General features: G+C 39.1%; 1 protein-coding gene across 1 annotated transcript; it reads right to left on the reverse strand.

Moving 5' to 3' along the window:
* Positions 1-15,589, reverse strand: LOC114460778 (NLR family CARD domain-containing protein 3-like). Its single transcript, XM_028442668.1, has 6 exons — positions 15,538-15,589; positions 13,532-15,338; positions 13,281-13,454; positions 13,040-13,192; positions 692-738; positions 1-569 (listed from the first exon to the last, which is right to left on the reverse strand). Exons 1-6 carry the CDS (start codon positions 15,572-15,574, stop codon positions 37-39), a joined length of 2,751 nt encoding a protein of 916 aa, XP_028298469.1. The 5' UTR covers positions 15,575-15,589; the 3' UTR covers positions 1-36.

Genomic DNA, 15,589 nt, shown 5'->3' on the forward strand with positions numbered 1-15,589 from the left:
TGTCTGTCTGTCTCTGTGTGTGTCTGTCTGTCTGTCTCACAGAGGACTCAGAGACACTGAGGAATCAATTAACCAAAACCCAAACCCAGGATACAGAGTGTCAGTGAAGGAGGTACAGACGGTGTAGATGAGTGTCAGAGAGTCAGAGGAGACTTCATAGAAGGACAGACGTCCATCAGGACAGTCCACATACACTCCTACTCTACCAGAGGAACCACAGGGACAGGAGGTACGTGTGATTATGTTATTGTGAATGAAGTAGTAAAAACCACTGTTACATTCCAGACTCCAGGACTGATTATTAAATCCAAACCAACAATAATCACTGTTTCCTTTTCTTCTGATTCCTCTGTAACTCACTGCTATAGAAACATCTCCATTCCACTCCACCTCCCAGTAACAGCGACCAGTCAGACCAGTACTACACAGAACCTGACTGTAGTAATCAAATCTGTCCCGATGATCAGGATAAAGCTCCTCCTCCTTCACACATGTCACCATCCTGTTGTTGTCAGACAGTCTGAGGTTTCTGTTGATGGAGTTTGTGTCGAGGTGAATGTGACAGAAATCTGATGAGACACAAAGAAACAACAGTTGATCATGTGATGCTTCATTGTCTCTGTATCACTGACATGTTCATTCACTCAGAGCTTCATGAGGACACTTTGAATGAACACACACACACACTTACACTTCCTCACACCAGCTTTGATCCTCTGCTCTCCTCCATGGTCCGCCCTGCAGGAGCAAACACAGGCAGTGATTTACACACCTAAAGAGTCCAAAGTGCTGCTCAGAAACCTGATGCCATCTCCATCAAGCTCTCCATGTTTCTACTGGTTTGTCTTCAACAGCTTCACCTTCTTCATCTCCTTCAAAGTGTTCCTCTCTTCATCCTCACTGATTGGTTCCACCTCCTCTGATCTTAACTATACACTATTATATATATGTATATTTACACTATTTGGTCCTTTGCAGTTTAAATAAGTTTGGTAGTCGTACATATTTTTATTCTTTTTAGTTTTTGAATGTGGATAATATCACACACTAAATCATAATTCTCCCTTTAGAAATACATTTGTCTTATGAATTCTAATACATTACAATGATAAATAAATGAATAAACAAACCTATTGATTGACTGTATATAGTGATTATTTCAAAAACATAATAAAAAGGAAAATTAAACATAAGACATCAATACATATTCACAGGAGTATAATTTACTAACCTCTCAACACTTCTCTTTAATAAATAATAACAATAATCTTGATAAAATATATTTATGACTTTGTATCTAAAACTTCAACATTCACAACATTCACATAAATGTACATATATATACACTAACACATACAATTACACACTCATATATAACTGATAAATAGAGATTGATAAAATACATATACACCCATACATATATATCTACACATAAACACACACATGAAAAAAATAAAATAAAAAGAAACATAGATTTGAACATTAGCTGAACAACTTTACACAAATAATTAACACTAGAAATAATAATTATAAAATACTTTAGTTTAAATATATTTTACTACTTTAACTTTTACAACTAGAATAGGCTAAAAATGAATTAAATGAATAAATGAAGACTGAGACACAAATAAATATAAAAATGAATAAATTAAATAAAGAAATAAGTAAACAAATACTTAAATACGTCAATAAATAAATAAATAAGTTGATCTCCAAAGGCACCAAATATGACAACACAAAATACTTTTGTTATAATGATAATTTACCAAAAACCTCTTGGGTAATAATAAAATAAAATAAAAAATCAGGACAACTTTGTTTTTTGAAAATAGCCAAACACACATTATAAAAACTTATAGACTCAAAATGGCTCCATCCAGATAGTTTTGATTATGTTAAACTCAGAAGAAAAAACAAACAGTTTCCTACAAAAACATGACATCGAAATAATAATAATAATAATAATAATAATAATAATAATAATAATAATAATAATAATAATAATAATAATTAAAGCCGCGAGCGGCGTCATAGGTTCCGATGAAGCGGCCGGGGGCGGTAACCCACGGTCACGTATACCACTGTTGGGGATTTGGGAATTGGCCTGGAGTTGTAAGCGTTTTCGTATAACGGCGTAGGTATGGCGAGGGATTTTCCTGTGTCATGATAGGCCCCTCCCACTTTTCACAGCCTGCTCTATTTGCCATAGCAATGTGCTTCCATCTAATAAGATTCATCCTACAGTGTTTTGAAGTCAACACGACATGTCGTCTGTCCGCTACAGCTGCTCGTGTAGGACGACCACAGAAGCGGCGCCCTCTGAGAACGCAAGGCATTTTGGGTAAATTGGTTATCGTTTGTTGTTTAGCTGTGGACAGTGATTGTGTGTATCAAATATGAAGCAGTTTGAACTTTGCACTCTAGAGTTATAAGCGTTTTCGTATAATGGCGTAGTTATGGCGAGGGATTTTCATGTGTCATTATAGGCCCCTCCCACTGGCCATGATGGGTAATTTGGTCATCGAGCGTTGTTTATGGACGGACAATCATCGTGTGTATCAAATATGAAGCAGTTTGAACTTTGCATTGAAGCGTTATAAGCATTTTCTTATTATAGCGTGCTGATGGCGAAGGATTCTCCCGTGTCATTATAGGCCCCTCCCACTGGCCATGATGGGTAATTTGGTCATCGAGCGTTGTTTATGGATGGACAATCATCGTGTGTATCAAATATTAAGCAGTTTGAACTTTGCATTGAAGCGTTATAAGTGTTTTCGTATAACGGCGTAGTTATGGCGAGGGATTTTCCTGTGTCATGATAGGCCCCTCCCACTATTCACAGCCTGCTCTATTTGCCATAGCAATGTGCTTCCATCTAATAAGATTCATCCTACAGTGTTTTGAAGTCAACACGACATGTCGTCTTTCTGCCAGAGCTGCTGGCGTAGGACGGCCCAAGAAGCGGCGCCCTCTGAGAGCGCAAAGCATTGTGGGTGTTTTTGGTTATCGTTTGTTGTTTGGGGTTGTACGGTCATCATGTGTATCAAATATGAAGCACTTTGAACTTTGCATTCTGGAGTTGTAAGCGTTTTCGTATAACGGCGTAGTTATGGCGAAGGATTTTTCTGTGTGATTATAGGCCCCTCCCACTGGCCATGATGGGTAATTTGGTCATCGAGCGTTGTTCATGGATGGACAATCGTCGTGTGTATCAAATATGAAGCAGTTTGAATTTAGCATTCTAGAGTTATAAGCTTTTTCCTATTACAGCGTGCTGATGGCGAAGAATTCTCCTGTGTCATGATAGGCCCCTCCCACTTTCACAGCCTGGTATATTTTCCATCGCAATGTGCTTCCATCTAATAAGATTCATCCTACAGTGTTTTCAAGGTCAACACGACATATCGTCTTTCCGTTACAGCTGCTCGTGTAGGACGACCACAGAAGCGGCGCCCTCTGAGAACGCAAGGCATTGTGGGTAAATTGGTTATTGTTTGTTGTTTAGCTCTGGACAGTGATCGTGTGTATCAAATATGAAGCAGTTTGATCTTTGCAATCTAGAGTTATAAGCGTTTTTGTATAACGGCATAGTTATGGCGAGGGATTTTCATGTGTCATTATAGGCCCCTCCACTGGCCATGATGGGTAATTTGGTCATCGAGCGTTGTTTCATGGATGGACAATCATCGTGTGTATCAAATATGAAGCAGTTTGAACTTTGCATCTAGAGTTATAAGCGTTTTTCTTATAACGGCGTAGTTATGGCGAGGGATTTTCGTGGTGTCATTATAGGCCCCTCCCACTGGCCATGATGGGTAATTTGGTCATCGAGCGTTGTTCATGGATGGACAATCATCGTGTGTATCAAATATGAAGCAGTTTAAACTTTGCATTGAAGCGTTATAAGCATTTTCCTATTATAGCGTGCTGATGGCGAAGGATTCTCCCGTGTCATTATAGGCCCCTCCCACTGATCACAGCCTTTTTTTTTTCTTCCATAGCAATTTGCTCCCCTCATTGTAGGTTCATCCTACAGTGTTTTGAAGTCAACATGACATATCGTCTGTCCGCTACAGCTGCTCGTGTTGGACGACCACAAAAGCGGCGCCCTCTGACAACCCAAGGCATTGTGGGTAAATTGGTTATCGTTTGTTGTTTAGCTCTGGACAGTGATCGTGTGTATCAAATATGAAGCAGTTTGAACTTTGCACTCTAGAGTTATAAGCGTTTTCGTATAACGGCGTAGTTATGGCGAGGGATTTTCCTGTGTCATGATAGGCCCCTCCCACTTTTCACAGCCTGCTCTATTTGCCATAGAAATGTGCTTCCATCTAATAAGATTCATCCTACAGTGTTTTGAAGTCCACACGACATATCGTCTGTCCGCTACAGCTGCTCGTGTTGGACGACCACAGAAGCGGCGCCCTCTGAGAACGCAAGGCATTATGGGTAAATTGGTTCTCGAGTTTTGTTTACGGCTGTACGGTCATCATGTGTATCAAATATGGAGCAGTTTGAACTTTGCACTCTAGAGTTATAAGCGTTTTCGTATAACGGCGTAGTTATGGCGAGGGATTTTCGTGTGTGTGATTATAGGCCCCTCCCGCTGGCCATGATGGGTAATTTGGTCATCGAGCGTTGTTTATGGATGGACAATCATCGTGTGTATCAAATATGAAGCAGTTTGAACTTTGCATTGAAGCGTTATAAGCATTTTCCTATTATAGCGTGCTGATGGCGAAGGATTCTCCCGTGTCATTATAGGCCCCTCCCACTGATCACAGCCTGTTTTTTCTTCCATAGCAATTTGCTACCCTCTGTGTAGGTTCATCCTACAGTGTTTTGAAGTCAACACGACATATAGTCTGTCCGCTACAGCTGCTCGTGTAGGACGACCACAGAAGCGGCGCCCTCTGAGAACGCAAGGCATTATGGGTAAATTGGTTATGGAGTTTTGTTTATGGCTGGACAGTCGTCGTGTGTATCAAATATGAAGCAGTTTGAATTTAGCATTCTAGAGTTATAAGCTTTTTACTATTACAGCGTGCTGATGGCGAAGAATTCTCCTGTGTCATGATAGGCCCCTCCCACTTTTCACAGCCTGGTATATTTTCCATCGCAATGTGCTTCCATCTAATAAGAGTCATCCTACAGTGTTTTGAAGTCCACACGACATATCGTCTGTCCGCTACAGCTGCTCGTGTTGGACGACCACAGAAGCGGCGCCCTCTGAGAACGCAAGGCATTGTGGGTAAATTGGTTATCGTTTGTTGTTTAGCTCTGGACAGTGATCGTGTGCATCAAATATGAAGCAGTTTGAACTTTGCACTCGAGAGTTATAAGCGTTTTCGTATAACGGCGTAGTTATGGCGAGGGATTTTCCTCTGTCATGATAGGCCCCTCCCACTTTTCACAGCCTGCTCTATTTGCCATAGCAATGTGCTTCGATCTAATAAGATTCATCCTACAGTGTTTTGAAGTCAACACGACATATCGTCTGTCCGCTACAGCTGCTCGTGTAGGACGACCACAGAAGCGGCGCCCTCTGAGAATGCAATGCATTGTGGGTAAATTGGTTATCGTGTTATGTTTAGCTCTGGACAGTGATCGTGTGTATCAAATATGAAGCAGTTTGAACTTTGCACTCTAGAGTTATAAGCGTTTTCGTATAACGGCGTAGCTATGGCGAGGGATTTTCTTGTGTCATTATAGGCCCCTCCCACTGGCCATGATGGGTAATTTGGTCATCGAGCGTTGTTTATGGATGGACAATCATCGTGTGTATCAAATATGAAGCAGTTTGAACTTTGCACTCTAGAGTTATAAGCGTTTTCGTATAACGGCGTAGTTATGGCGAGGGATTTTCCTGTGTAATGATAGGCCCCTCCCACTTTTCACAGCCTGCTCTATTTGCCATAGTAATGTGCTTCCATCTAATAAGATTCATCCTACAGTGTTTTCAAGTCAACACGACATATCGTCTGTCCACTACAGCTGCTCGTGTAGGCCGACCACAGAAGCGGCGCCTACTGAGAACGCAAGGCATTGTGGGTAAATTGGTTATCGTTTGTTGTTTAGCTCTGGACAGTGATCGTGTGTATCAAATATGAAGCAGTTTGAACTTTGCACTCTAGAGTTATAAGCGTTTTCGTATAACGGCGTAGTTATGGCGAGGATTTTCCTGTGTCATGATAGGCCCCTCCCACTTTTCACAGCCTGCTCTATTTGCCATAGCAATGTGCTTCCATCTATAAGATTCATCCTACAGTGTTTTGAAGTCAACACGACATATCGTCTGTCCGCTACAGCTGCTCGTGTAGGACGACCACAGAAGCGGCGCCCTCTGAGAACGCAAGGCATTATGGGTAAATTGGTTCTCGAGTTTTGTTTATGGCTGTACGGTCATCATGTGTATCAAATATGAAGCAGTTTGAACTTTGCATTCTAGAGTTATAAGCTTTTTCCTAGAACGGCGTCCTGTAAATGCTAACCGTGTACATGACCTTAAATGACACCGGTCGAAAACACAAGGCATGATGGGAAATGTTTTCAAAAGCAGTCATGACCAAGCTTGGGCACATGTCCTTTGTGTGAAATTTGAAGCTGATCGAAGTTTGTGTGTCAGAGTTATGGAGATTTGGAATTTTTTGCGTGCTAACGAAAATTAGCATTGCAGTTTTGTGGCGGCGCCACGACCAAACCGTGACAGATACGAAAATTCTTTCGATAACTTTTCATCTTCAATGGGTCCTATGTGGTGTTGCCAAGTTTTAAGCGAATCGGATGAATCCCCTCAGACTAGATAGCGCAGATGCGTTTCGAGGGCGAAACGCCATTTTTGACCTTTGACCCAAGATGGCTGACTTCCTGTTTGGTTTTGGGCGGGGTCACAATGTAACTTTTTGCTCATTCTGGGGCGGAGACTACACGTGGCGATTTTCGTACATATCGGTCAAACCTGGCGGTCGTGCGGTTCCATCGTTTTTTTTGGCGGCGAAAACGCACGCTACGCGTGCGTTTTCTGTCCGTTTTTTTTTCACGCCACCTAATTATCAAATTTTTCGCCAGGCCTGAGGTGCGTGCAAATTTCGGTGAGTTTTCGGGCATTTTAGGGGGTCGAATTAGCGATCAAAGGCGGGCGGGGTATAATAATAATAAAACGATATAATAGCGAAAACAATAGGTTCCTCTGTCCCATTCTGGGACATCGGAACCTAATAATAATAATATGAAATAAGAATAATGATAAATAATCTGATCTGACTGATCTGGACATGTCATCTACCAGTGGCTGTTAGTGATTGGTAGATGACCGTTGCTATGGATACTATGGACAAATACAGAATGAACTCTCCCTCAAAAGGAAACACTCTGAAAAAACTCTGCTGCTGGGAAAAGACTAAACTAAAGTGTTCTAATCATTCCCTCCTGATAAAACAAGTAAAGACTGAAGGACACGTCACAGAAAACAATAATGCTGATGCTGCTAAAATATGTTGGTGTATGTTAACATGAAACACATCAGTTTAGAAATCATTAAATCAAAACTATATGTTCAATCCCATAAGGTTTTATAGATAACGCTAATAATTCTGTAATTTGTCTCATGTTTAATTAAAAAATTCATACAATAATGAAATAAGTAAAAAAAAATACTAATTATTGAACAAACTAAAAAAATTAAATTGTAATATCAAATTAGGAAAATAAACTAAAATACATTTTGGTTGAGAAACTTTTTAATAAAAGTTCAGCCTTTGTTTCAAAGTTAGATTTGAAATGTTTCACATAAAAATATCTCCTCCATAAACCAGTAATTATTTTATTTTTAAATCTAAAATATATAAAGACTAAGAAAAAAATAGGAACCACAACAATATTTATGTTTTAGTTTGATTTTGAATATTTCATTTAAAATCACTAATGTCCTAAAAAGTCACAACTTTCACATTATTACATTATTTAATAATAATAAACATAGAAACAAAACACACATCAAACAAATGTTTTTCTGATCTTAAATCAGAAATGTCCAAATCAACATATATTAAATTAAAACAGCTTTAATAGATAAACCAGAAATGAATTTCTCCTCTTTTTGACATGAATGAAATGAATGATTATGAAAATATATCTTGTGTGAACTGCAGTGAACTGGTAGAAAGAACATTAGATAACACACAACACAACTTGTTCACAACTGATACAGAAAGAATATAAAAATAACATTGTTTGACCTAGAAAATAAACACACACACACACACACACACACACGTATGTGTGGGTGAATGAATAAGGATGATGTCATGCTGTATGTATGGGAGAAACGTGTTATGAGTGTGAGTGTGCTAGTGGGCGTGTCATAGAGTGATTGATTGATGGATGATGACACTTTATGTATAACTGAGAGAAACGTGTTGTGAATGAAAAATGTACCAGGGCGTGTCTTTGAGTGAGTGATCATGTGATAGAAGGATAGCTGTTTGCACACATATATACATACACACATACAGTACATACACAATGTAACACTCCCCAACACTTTACAGTTGTAGCTTGAATAAAAGTCATATTTTTAGTTAAAAGGTAAATAAACAAATGATCTTAATAACAGACATGGATAACATTATTTCATATATTGAGGAATCATATATACTGTATAGACCCTGGCCCAGAATGCAGAACAGTGGCTGATCACCTGAGGTTATAAAAACAACCTCACCACCTAAAACGTCTAATCAAAGGTGGGGGGGCTGAACTGTACATGGTACGTGGTCTATATATTTAACTAGGACTCTTTAGAGAGAAAATAAAGATATAAATACAATCACAAATCTGTTCCCTTGTAATCTATATAAATATTAGTAGAGGCATAAATTAACATAACACCTGGTTACATTTCTGTTTTGTTCTAATTACTGTTTTATTCTAATGATTTGATTTACTTTTCAGTTCTTTGGGTTATTTTCTTACTTTTTTATTCACTTCTTTAATAATCTCTGTCAGTTTGAATATTATGTTACAACTGTGTAAAATATTGTCATTTTCCTCTCTTTATGTTCTAAAAATCTCACAACTAAAACCCTTATGTGTATTTATATCCTCAGATAGATAAATACATATGTAGACATGGATAGAATTAGATAGAAATTATAACTTGAAATATTTAAAAAAATCATCATCAATTTTTTGTCGTTTGTGCTTCAAAAGCTTCCATATAAATTTGATAAAGATTGATAATAATTTCTGAAAGTCATTTCCTGATTGGTCGCTGTGGGCAGGCAGGACCGTGAATGTATTTTTCCTCACTAAGAAATAAGAATCAATCAATCAATCAGTTAAGGTTCCTGCTGTGGGTTTTCACATTCACATGGAAACAGAAGTGATATTAAAATAAAATACACACACACTACATAGCAATCATAGACTCACCTCACTATGTGGTTGTATGTAATAAAGAAATTATAAAATCTGTATTGAATAATTCTTACAACACCTTTTGTAATCATGTGATGTTTTATAAGATTGATTTTGATGAGCATGTATTCAGTTATTGTTTGTACAGATAAATATAAGTGGCTTATTTCAAGTTTATATGTATATTCAATTTAAACACAAATCATGTTTGTATTCTGTTCTGTTCTCCTTATAACTTTTTTCTTATATTAAAACATAGTCTAACAGTAAATCCAAATAAATGTAATAAAGTTAAATAAAAGTTTTTGGCCCACTCTAACAATGGTAAACAAAATAGGAATATAACTTGAAATAAAATTAAAGGAAAAATAACGTTAAAATAAATTAACAAGCTTACTTTAAGTAACCTGATATCATAATTTCTAAATAACGTTAATATAACATAATAAAACATAGTCTGAATTAAATATTTTGTCTTATTCATAATTTTATATAGTCACACTGTTAAACAGTGTGAAGAGAGGAAATGTTAGAATGGATTATTATTCATGTTTTCTTTTTGTGTGTAATATTATAATTATATATCTTTATACTCAATAAATCTATTCATAAAATATATTCAGGTCAACTTGTTAGCTGTCATTTTCAGAACAAGGACAAACAGTTTCAGAACATCTGATTTCAACTTAATCTAAATCTAAAAATAACGCAACCATGTACGTAAACGAAGAGACAAATCAGATATAAACAAGACAATCAGATTAACACTAAAATGTCAGTTTGACCCAAAAGGCACAAAGTCTAAATCATTTATAAATAAGAATAATTATATTTTAAAATTAAACTTAATACACATTAAACAACTCATGTTCTATATATCTAAATAAATCACATAAACAGACACCATAGACCCTTAAATGATCAATAATAATGAATAAATCAATCAATCTTAAAGGGGACAAATCATGGTTTTAAATCCTTCCTTTTTACATATAAATCATACAGTTGTGGTCTATATAAAGTGGAACTGCAATGCTTGGGTCTGAATTCCTCATTATTATAGCTCCACCCCTTTTCTACCCTTTTCTGATGTGCTTCTGAGAGCAACTCGTTTTGGTGCTGTCTCTTTAAATGCAAATGAGACACTCCATACCCCGCCCCCTCTTCAGGTGACACTCGGTTCAACTCCACCCTGCTCGGCCATTTTTGTAGTTTGATAGAAGGGATACGGCTATGTAGCGGTGCATAAACTTTTTATTCAGAGGTTATTTACAAAATGTCAACAACAGAAGACTTGTCCATCCAGCCTTACATGTTCCAGCCAGAGTCTGACCCAGCGGAGCGAGATGAAAATGAAGATGATGAACCTGCAGAACTCTAACAAGTGAGCTAACGCTAGCGCCAAGCTAACGTCACGAAATGCATTTTAATACAGTCTTTTCAAAGACAAAAACGGCAAAATGAAATGACTAATGAAAACTTTAGACTTAAATTAAATCACGTAGGCCATATCATCAAGGATCTAAAACGAGCACACAGCGCTAACATATGAAGACGGTGCAACTGCTAATGCTAACAAAACAATGACAGGGACGTCTTATCACACTTTTTAGCGTTATTTACAGCTTACTAAAGTGCTCTGTTCGTCGTCTCCAAAGATAGAAGGAATTGAACCCTCAATCAGACAAAGTCTTTCGGCAAATCCTTCTTTATACTGGTGGAGGTTGATGAAGCAGTCATCTTTGAAGTGCTGCGCGCACACAAAAATGACCTTACCCACAGATGTGGGTACATTTCTATAAAAAATAAAACTCAACCAGACACTTTGAAAAGGTTCTGATGCTGGGAGACGGTGTAATGAAGCGTGTGGGTTACTACATCCAACAACCAAACATTTTGATTTCTCCTCTCGTAACTTCTGCATCCTGGAGCTTGGACTACAAAATAAAAGCGAGAATAAAAAATGGCGGATTGCTCGAAGTGTTGGACCTGGAGTTGATGTACTAATTTGGCAGTTCAGCTGCAAATACTGTGATGTAATAGTTCAAAAAACGTAATAAAGAATAGAAAAATCAAAACAGATAAAATAAGAAAAATATGAGCAAAACAGAATATAAAGATATCAACGGAGCACCTGAAGAGACTAATTTGATTTTTTCTGTACTTCTAAGCACTCTAAATATACAACAAAATGCATTTAAGGGCTAAAAAAGTGGAATTAGCATGATATGTCCCCTTTAAACATAATTTGAATTGCTTTAAATCACCAGTAAATGACATTTTTAACTAATTACAAGGAGCTGATCATTTGATTTCTAAATATATAAAAACACTGATAAATCTATGTTTGGCGCCCAGGGAGTGAGCAGACCCTGAGGACCACAGCTGTGTTTTAGATGAGTGTCTGTTCTTCTATTGACTTGTTATGACTTGTTGATTCATTTTCTATTCATCTCTAATAAATTAATTGATTGATTGATTCAGCAAAACCTCTGACTATGTCTCTCTGTATGAAATCTCAGGTACTGAACACCAGAGTTAGCTCGAAAACGCTAACAATTGTTAAACAATGATATTTATAACATAAGTCTACAGTTTGAAATAGATTTAAAATGTTTTAAAAACATACATATTTCTGTTTTAATAATTGTATGAGTGGGTCAAGTTAAACATTTTATTATTTTATTTTATATTATGCATTGCTGGAATATCAGTGCTAAATAAATATTTTCATATTTTAAAGGCAGGGTAGGTGATTTTTGAAAGCTAGCATGATTTTGAATGTAGCTGTGATCTGTCTCACTCACATGCATTAGCACAGCTGCTGCAGAAGTGGATCTAAGCTCATTGTTTGTATTGTGTAGAAACTACGTCGTCTCATTCAGCAGTAAGTAAACACTTGTGCACGCGAGGGGTGGAGAACCAGCACGGAGACAGAAAGACGTGATTGGTAAATGAAAAAATTATTTTTATATAATTTAATTTATAATTTTATTATTGGTCGAAGTTTTTACAGGTTTACAGCTTCTACACTTGATGGATTTTCTTTGTTCCTTTTTCAGAGCACATAAGAACTTAATTTCTGTCAGAACATTAAGACAATTTCAACCAAAAACTTAAAAAAAAATTCTGGAAAAAATCCCCTCCCCTACCTTTTAATTGATTGATTATTTGAAACAATGGTAATAATTTAGACAATTGCAATGTTTTAATTTTAGTGGTAAGTAACATTTAGAGCTGGAAATGTAATGTGATTTAGGTTTTCGACCAGTAATTTACATTTCAGTTCATCCCTAACTTTTGTTGTGTGAGAGAAAAGATTTGAATGTAATTCCATAAGATATATTTATATTTTTGTATGAACACAATCCTCACTGATTGGTTCCACCTCCTCTGATCTTCTCTCTCATTCCTTCATCAGCTCCTCATAGTTCTCCATCAGCCTCTCCTCACTCCTCACTACCTTCTTATCTCTGTCCTTCATCCCTCTAACCTGTCCCAGTCTTCCTCCTTTAGTGTCCCACCTCTCACACCTTCATCACATTCCTCTGATACAGCTCTCTGTCACACATGTGATGGGGATTGATGTGAACATGTGATGAGCTGCAGTGATGTGTCTCACCTCAGAGTGTTCAGTATCTGAGAGAGCAGCTTCACTGCTGAGTCTCCTGGATGGTTGTAGCTCAGGTCCAGCTCTCTCACACTGGAGGAGTTGGAGCTCAAAGCTGCTGCCAGAGAAGCCCCGCCCACCTCTGTGATGACACAACCTGACAGACTGGAATCAGAAAAACATCCACAACTCAGGAAACAAGTGAGGAGACGAGGAACAGGACAATGTTGATGGAACATGTGATCTCACTGACCTGAGATAGTCCAGTTTACATTGAGGACTCTTCAGTCCTTCACACAGCAGCTTCACTCCTGAATCCTGCAGATCATTGTTACTCAGGTCCAGATGTTTCACACTGGAGGACTGAGAGCTGAGGACTGAGGACAGAGCTGCACAGCTTACCTCTGAGAGACCACAGGAACTCAACCTGATGAAGAATCAGAGAAACTTTACAGATGTTTGTCTGTGACAGAATTAAAGACATGTTCTTCTAAAGTCACATACTTAACTTTCTTGGAGGCTTTGATCACTGGGAGCAGCTGCAGAAAAGCTTCCTCTGAAGGAGAGAAACTCTTCAGGTCAAAGACATCCAGATGTTCCTGTGATGACAGTAAGATGAAGACCAGAGCTGACCACTGAACAGGAGACAGTTCCTCTGTGGAGAGATTTCCTGATCTCATGGACTGTTGGATCTGCTCCAGCAGAGAGTGATCATTCACTTCATTCAGACAGTGGAACAGGTTGATGCTTTTCTCTGTGGACAAACTCTTACTCAGCTTCTTTTTGATGTATTCAATTGTTCTCCGATTGGTCTGTGAGTGACTTCCTGTTTGTGTCAGCAGGCCTTGTAGGAGCCTCTGATTGGTCGGCAGTGAAAGACCCAGCAAAAAGCGGAGGAACAAGTCCAAGTGTCCGTTTGGACTCTGTAAGGCCTCGTCCACAGCACTCTTGTGGAGAAGGTTCAGAGTTGGTTTTTCAAATGTAGACATCTTGAAGCTCTTCTTCTTCTGTGGTTTATGTTCCAGCAGGTTGACTTTAGAGCTGATGAAGGTCTGATGGACATGAAGAGCAGCCAGAAACTCCTGAAGGCTCAGGTGGATGAAGGTGAACACCTTGTCCTGGTACAGGCTGCTCTCCTCTCTGAAGACCTGTGTGAATACTCCTGAGCACACTGAGGCTGCTCTGAGGTCCATGCCACACTCTGTCAGGTCACTCTCATAGAAAATCAGGTTTCCTTTCTGCAGCTGCTCAAAAGCCAGTTTTCCCAGACACTCCATCAACTTCCTGCTCTGTGGACTCCAGTGTTGATCTGTGGCAGCTCCTCCATCAAACTTCACCATCTTGACTTTGTTCTGAAGGACCACATAGTGGCTAGAGATCTGAGTCAGAGTCCTGGGCAGCTCTCCCTCCTCTCTGCTCTTCAACATGTCCTCCAGAACTGTAGCAGTGATCCAGCAGAAGAGCGGGATGTGGCACATGATGTGGAGGCTACGACACGTCATGATGTGGGACATGATCCTGCTGACCTGCTCCTCATCTGTGGACCTCCTCCTGAAGTACTCCTCCTTATGAAGGTCAGTGAACCCTCTGACCTCTGTCACCATGTCCACATGCTCAGGAGGGATCTGATTGGCTGCTGCAGGCCGTGTGGTTATCCAGAGGAGGGCTGATGGAAGCAGTTCTCCTCTGATGAGGTTTATCAGCAGAACCTCCATTGAGGTGGACTCTGAGACATCAGTCAGGGTCTGAGTGCTGAGGAAGTCCAGAGAGAGCCGACACTCATCCAGACCATCCAAGATGAACAAAACCAGGAAGTCCTGGAAGCTGCAAATTCCTGCTTCTTTGCTTCCAGAGAAGAAGTGATCAACAAGTCCCACCAAGCTGAAGCTCCTCCCCCTCAGCACGTTCAGCTCTCTGAAGGTTAGTGGAAATGTGAAGTGGACCTCCTGCTGGGCTTTGTCTTCAGCCCAGTCTACAGTGAACTTGTGTGTTAAGAGTGTTTTCCCAATGCCAGCTACGCCCTTTGTCATCACTGTCCTGATTGGTCGAGGTCTTCCAGGAGGGGCTTTAAAGAGCTCTTCTAGTGTGATGGCTCTTTCTGCTGTGTCTGATCTCCTGGATGCTGTTTCTATCTGTATGACCTCGTGTTCCTGGTTGACCTCTCCACCCCCTCCCTTTGTGATGTAGAGCTCTGTGTAGATCTCCTTCAGGAGGGTTGGACTTCCTGCTTTAGCCACGCCCTCAGACACACACTGGAATTTCTTCTTCAGCTTGGACTTCAGCTCACGTTGGTATGGATGAGCCTTTGTTCCTGAATGAAGACAAACTTAATGTTAGAGTGGAGAAGTCAGAGCAGGTTTGAACATTGGAGATCAAAGTGTGTGATGTTCTCGGTCTGGATGGTTCCTCAGATTAAATGTGACTGATTGAATCATGCTTTGAACAAGAAAAGCTAGTTTTGTGTCCTTCATGTGATGTTCCTCACAGTGAAGATGTTCACATGCTCTTACTGCTCTGCAGACGCTCAGCCAGCTCCTCCTGCTTCATCCTCTTCAGGAAATA

Source organism: Gouania willdenowi, unplaced genomic scaffold (assembly GCF_900634775.1).
Source record: "Gouania willdenowi unplaced genomic scaffold, fGouWil2.1 scaffold_63_arrow_ctg1, whole genome shotgun sequence".
Classification (NCBI taxonomy): domain Eukaryota; kingdom Metazoa; phylum Chordata; class Actinopteri; order Blenniiformes; family Gobiesocidae; genus Gouania; species Gouania willdenowi.

Coding starts and splice junctions, on each gene's coding strand:
- LOC114460778 (XM_028442668.1), bottom strand. CDS start 15,574: ATGAAGCAGGAGGAGCTGGCTGAGCGTCTGCAGAGCA. Junction 15,339..15,537: donor GGCTGAGCGTCTGCAGAGCA/GTAAGAGCATGT, acceptor GTCTTCATTCAG/GAACAAAGGCTCATCCATAC. Junction 13,455..13,531: donor AAAGCCTCCAAGAAAGTTAA/GTATGTGACTTT, acceptor ATTCTTCATCAG/GTTGAGTTCCTGTGGTCTCT.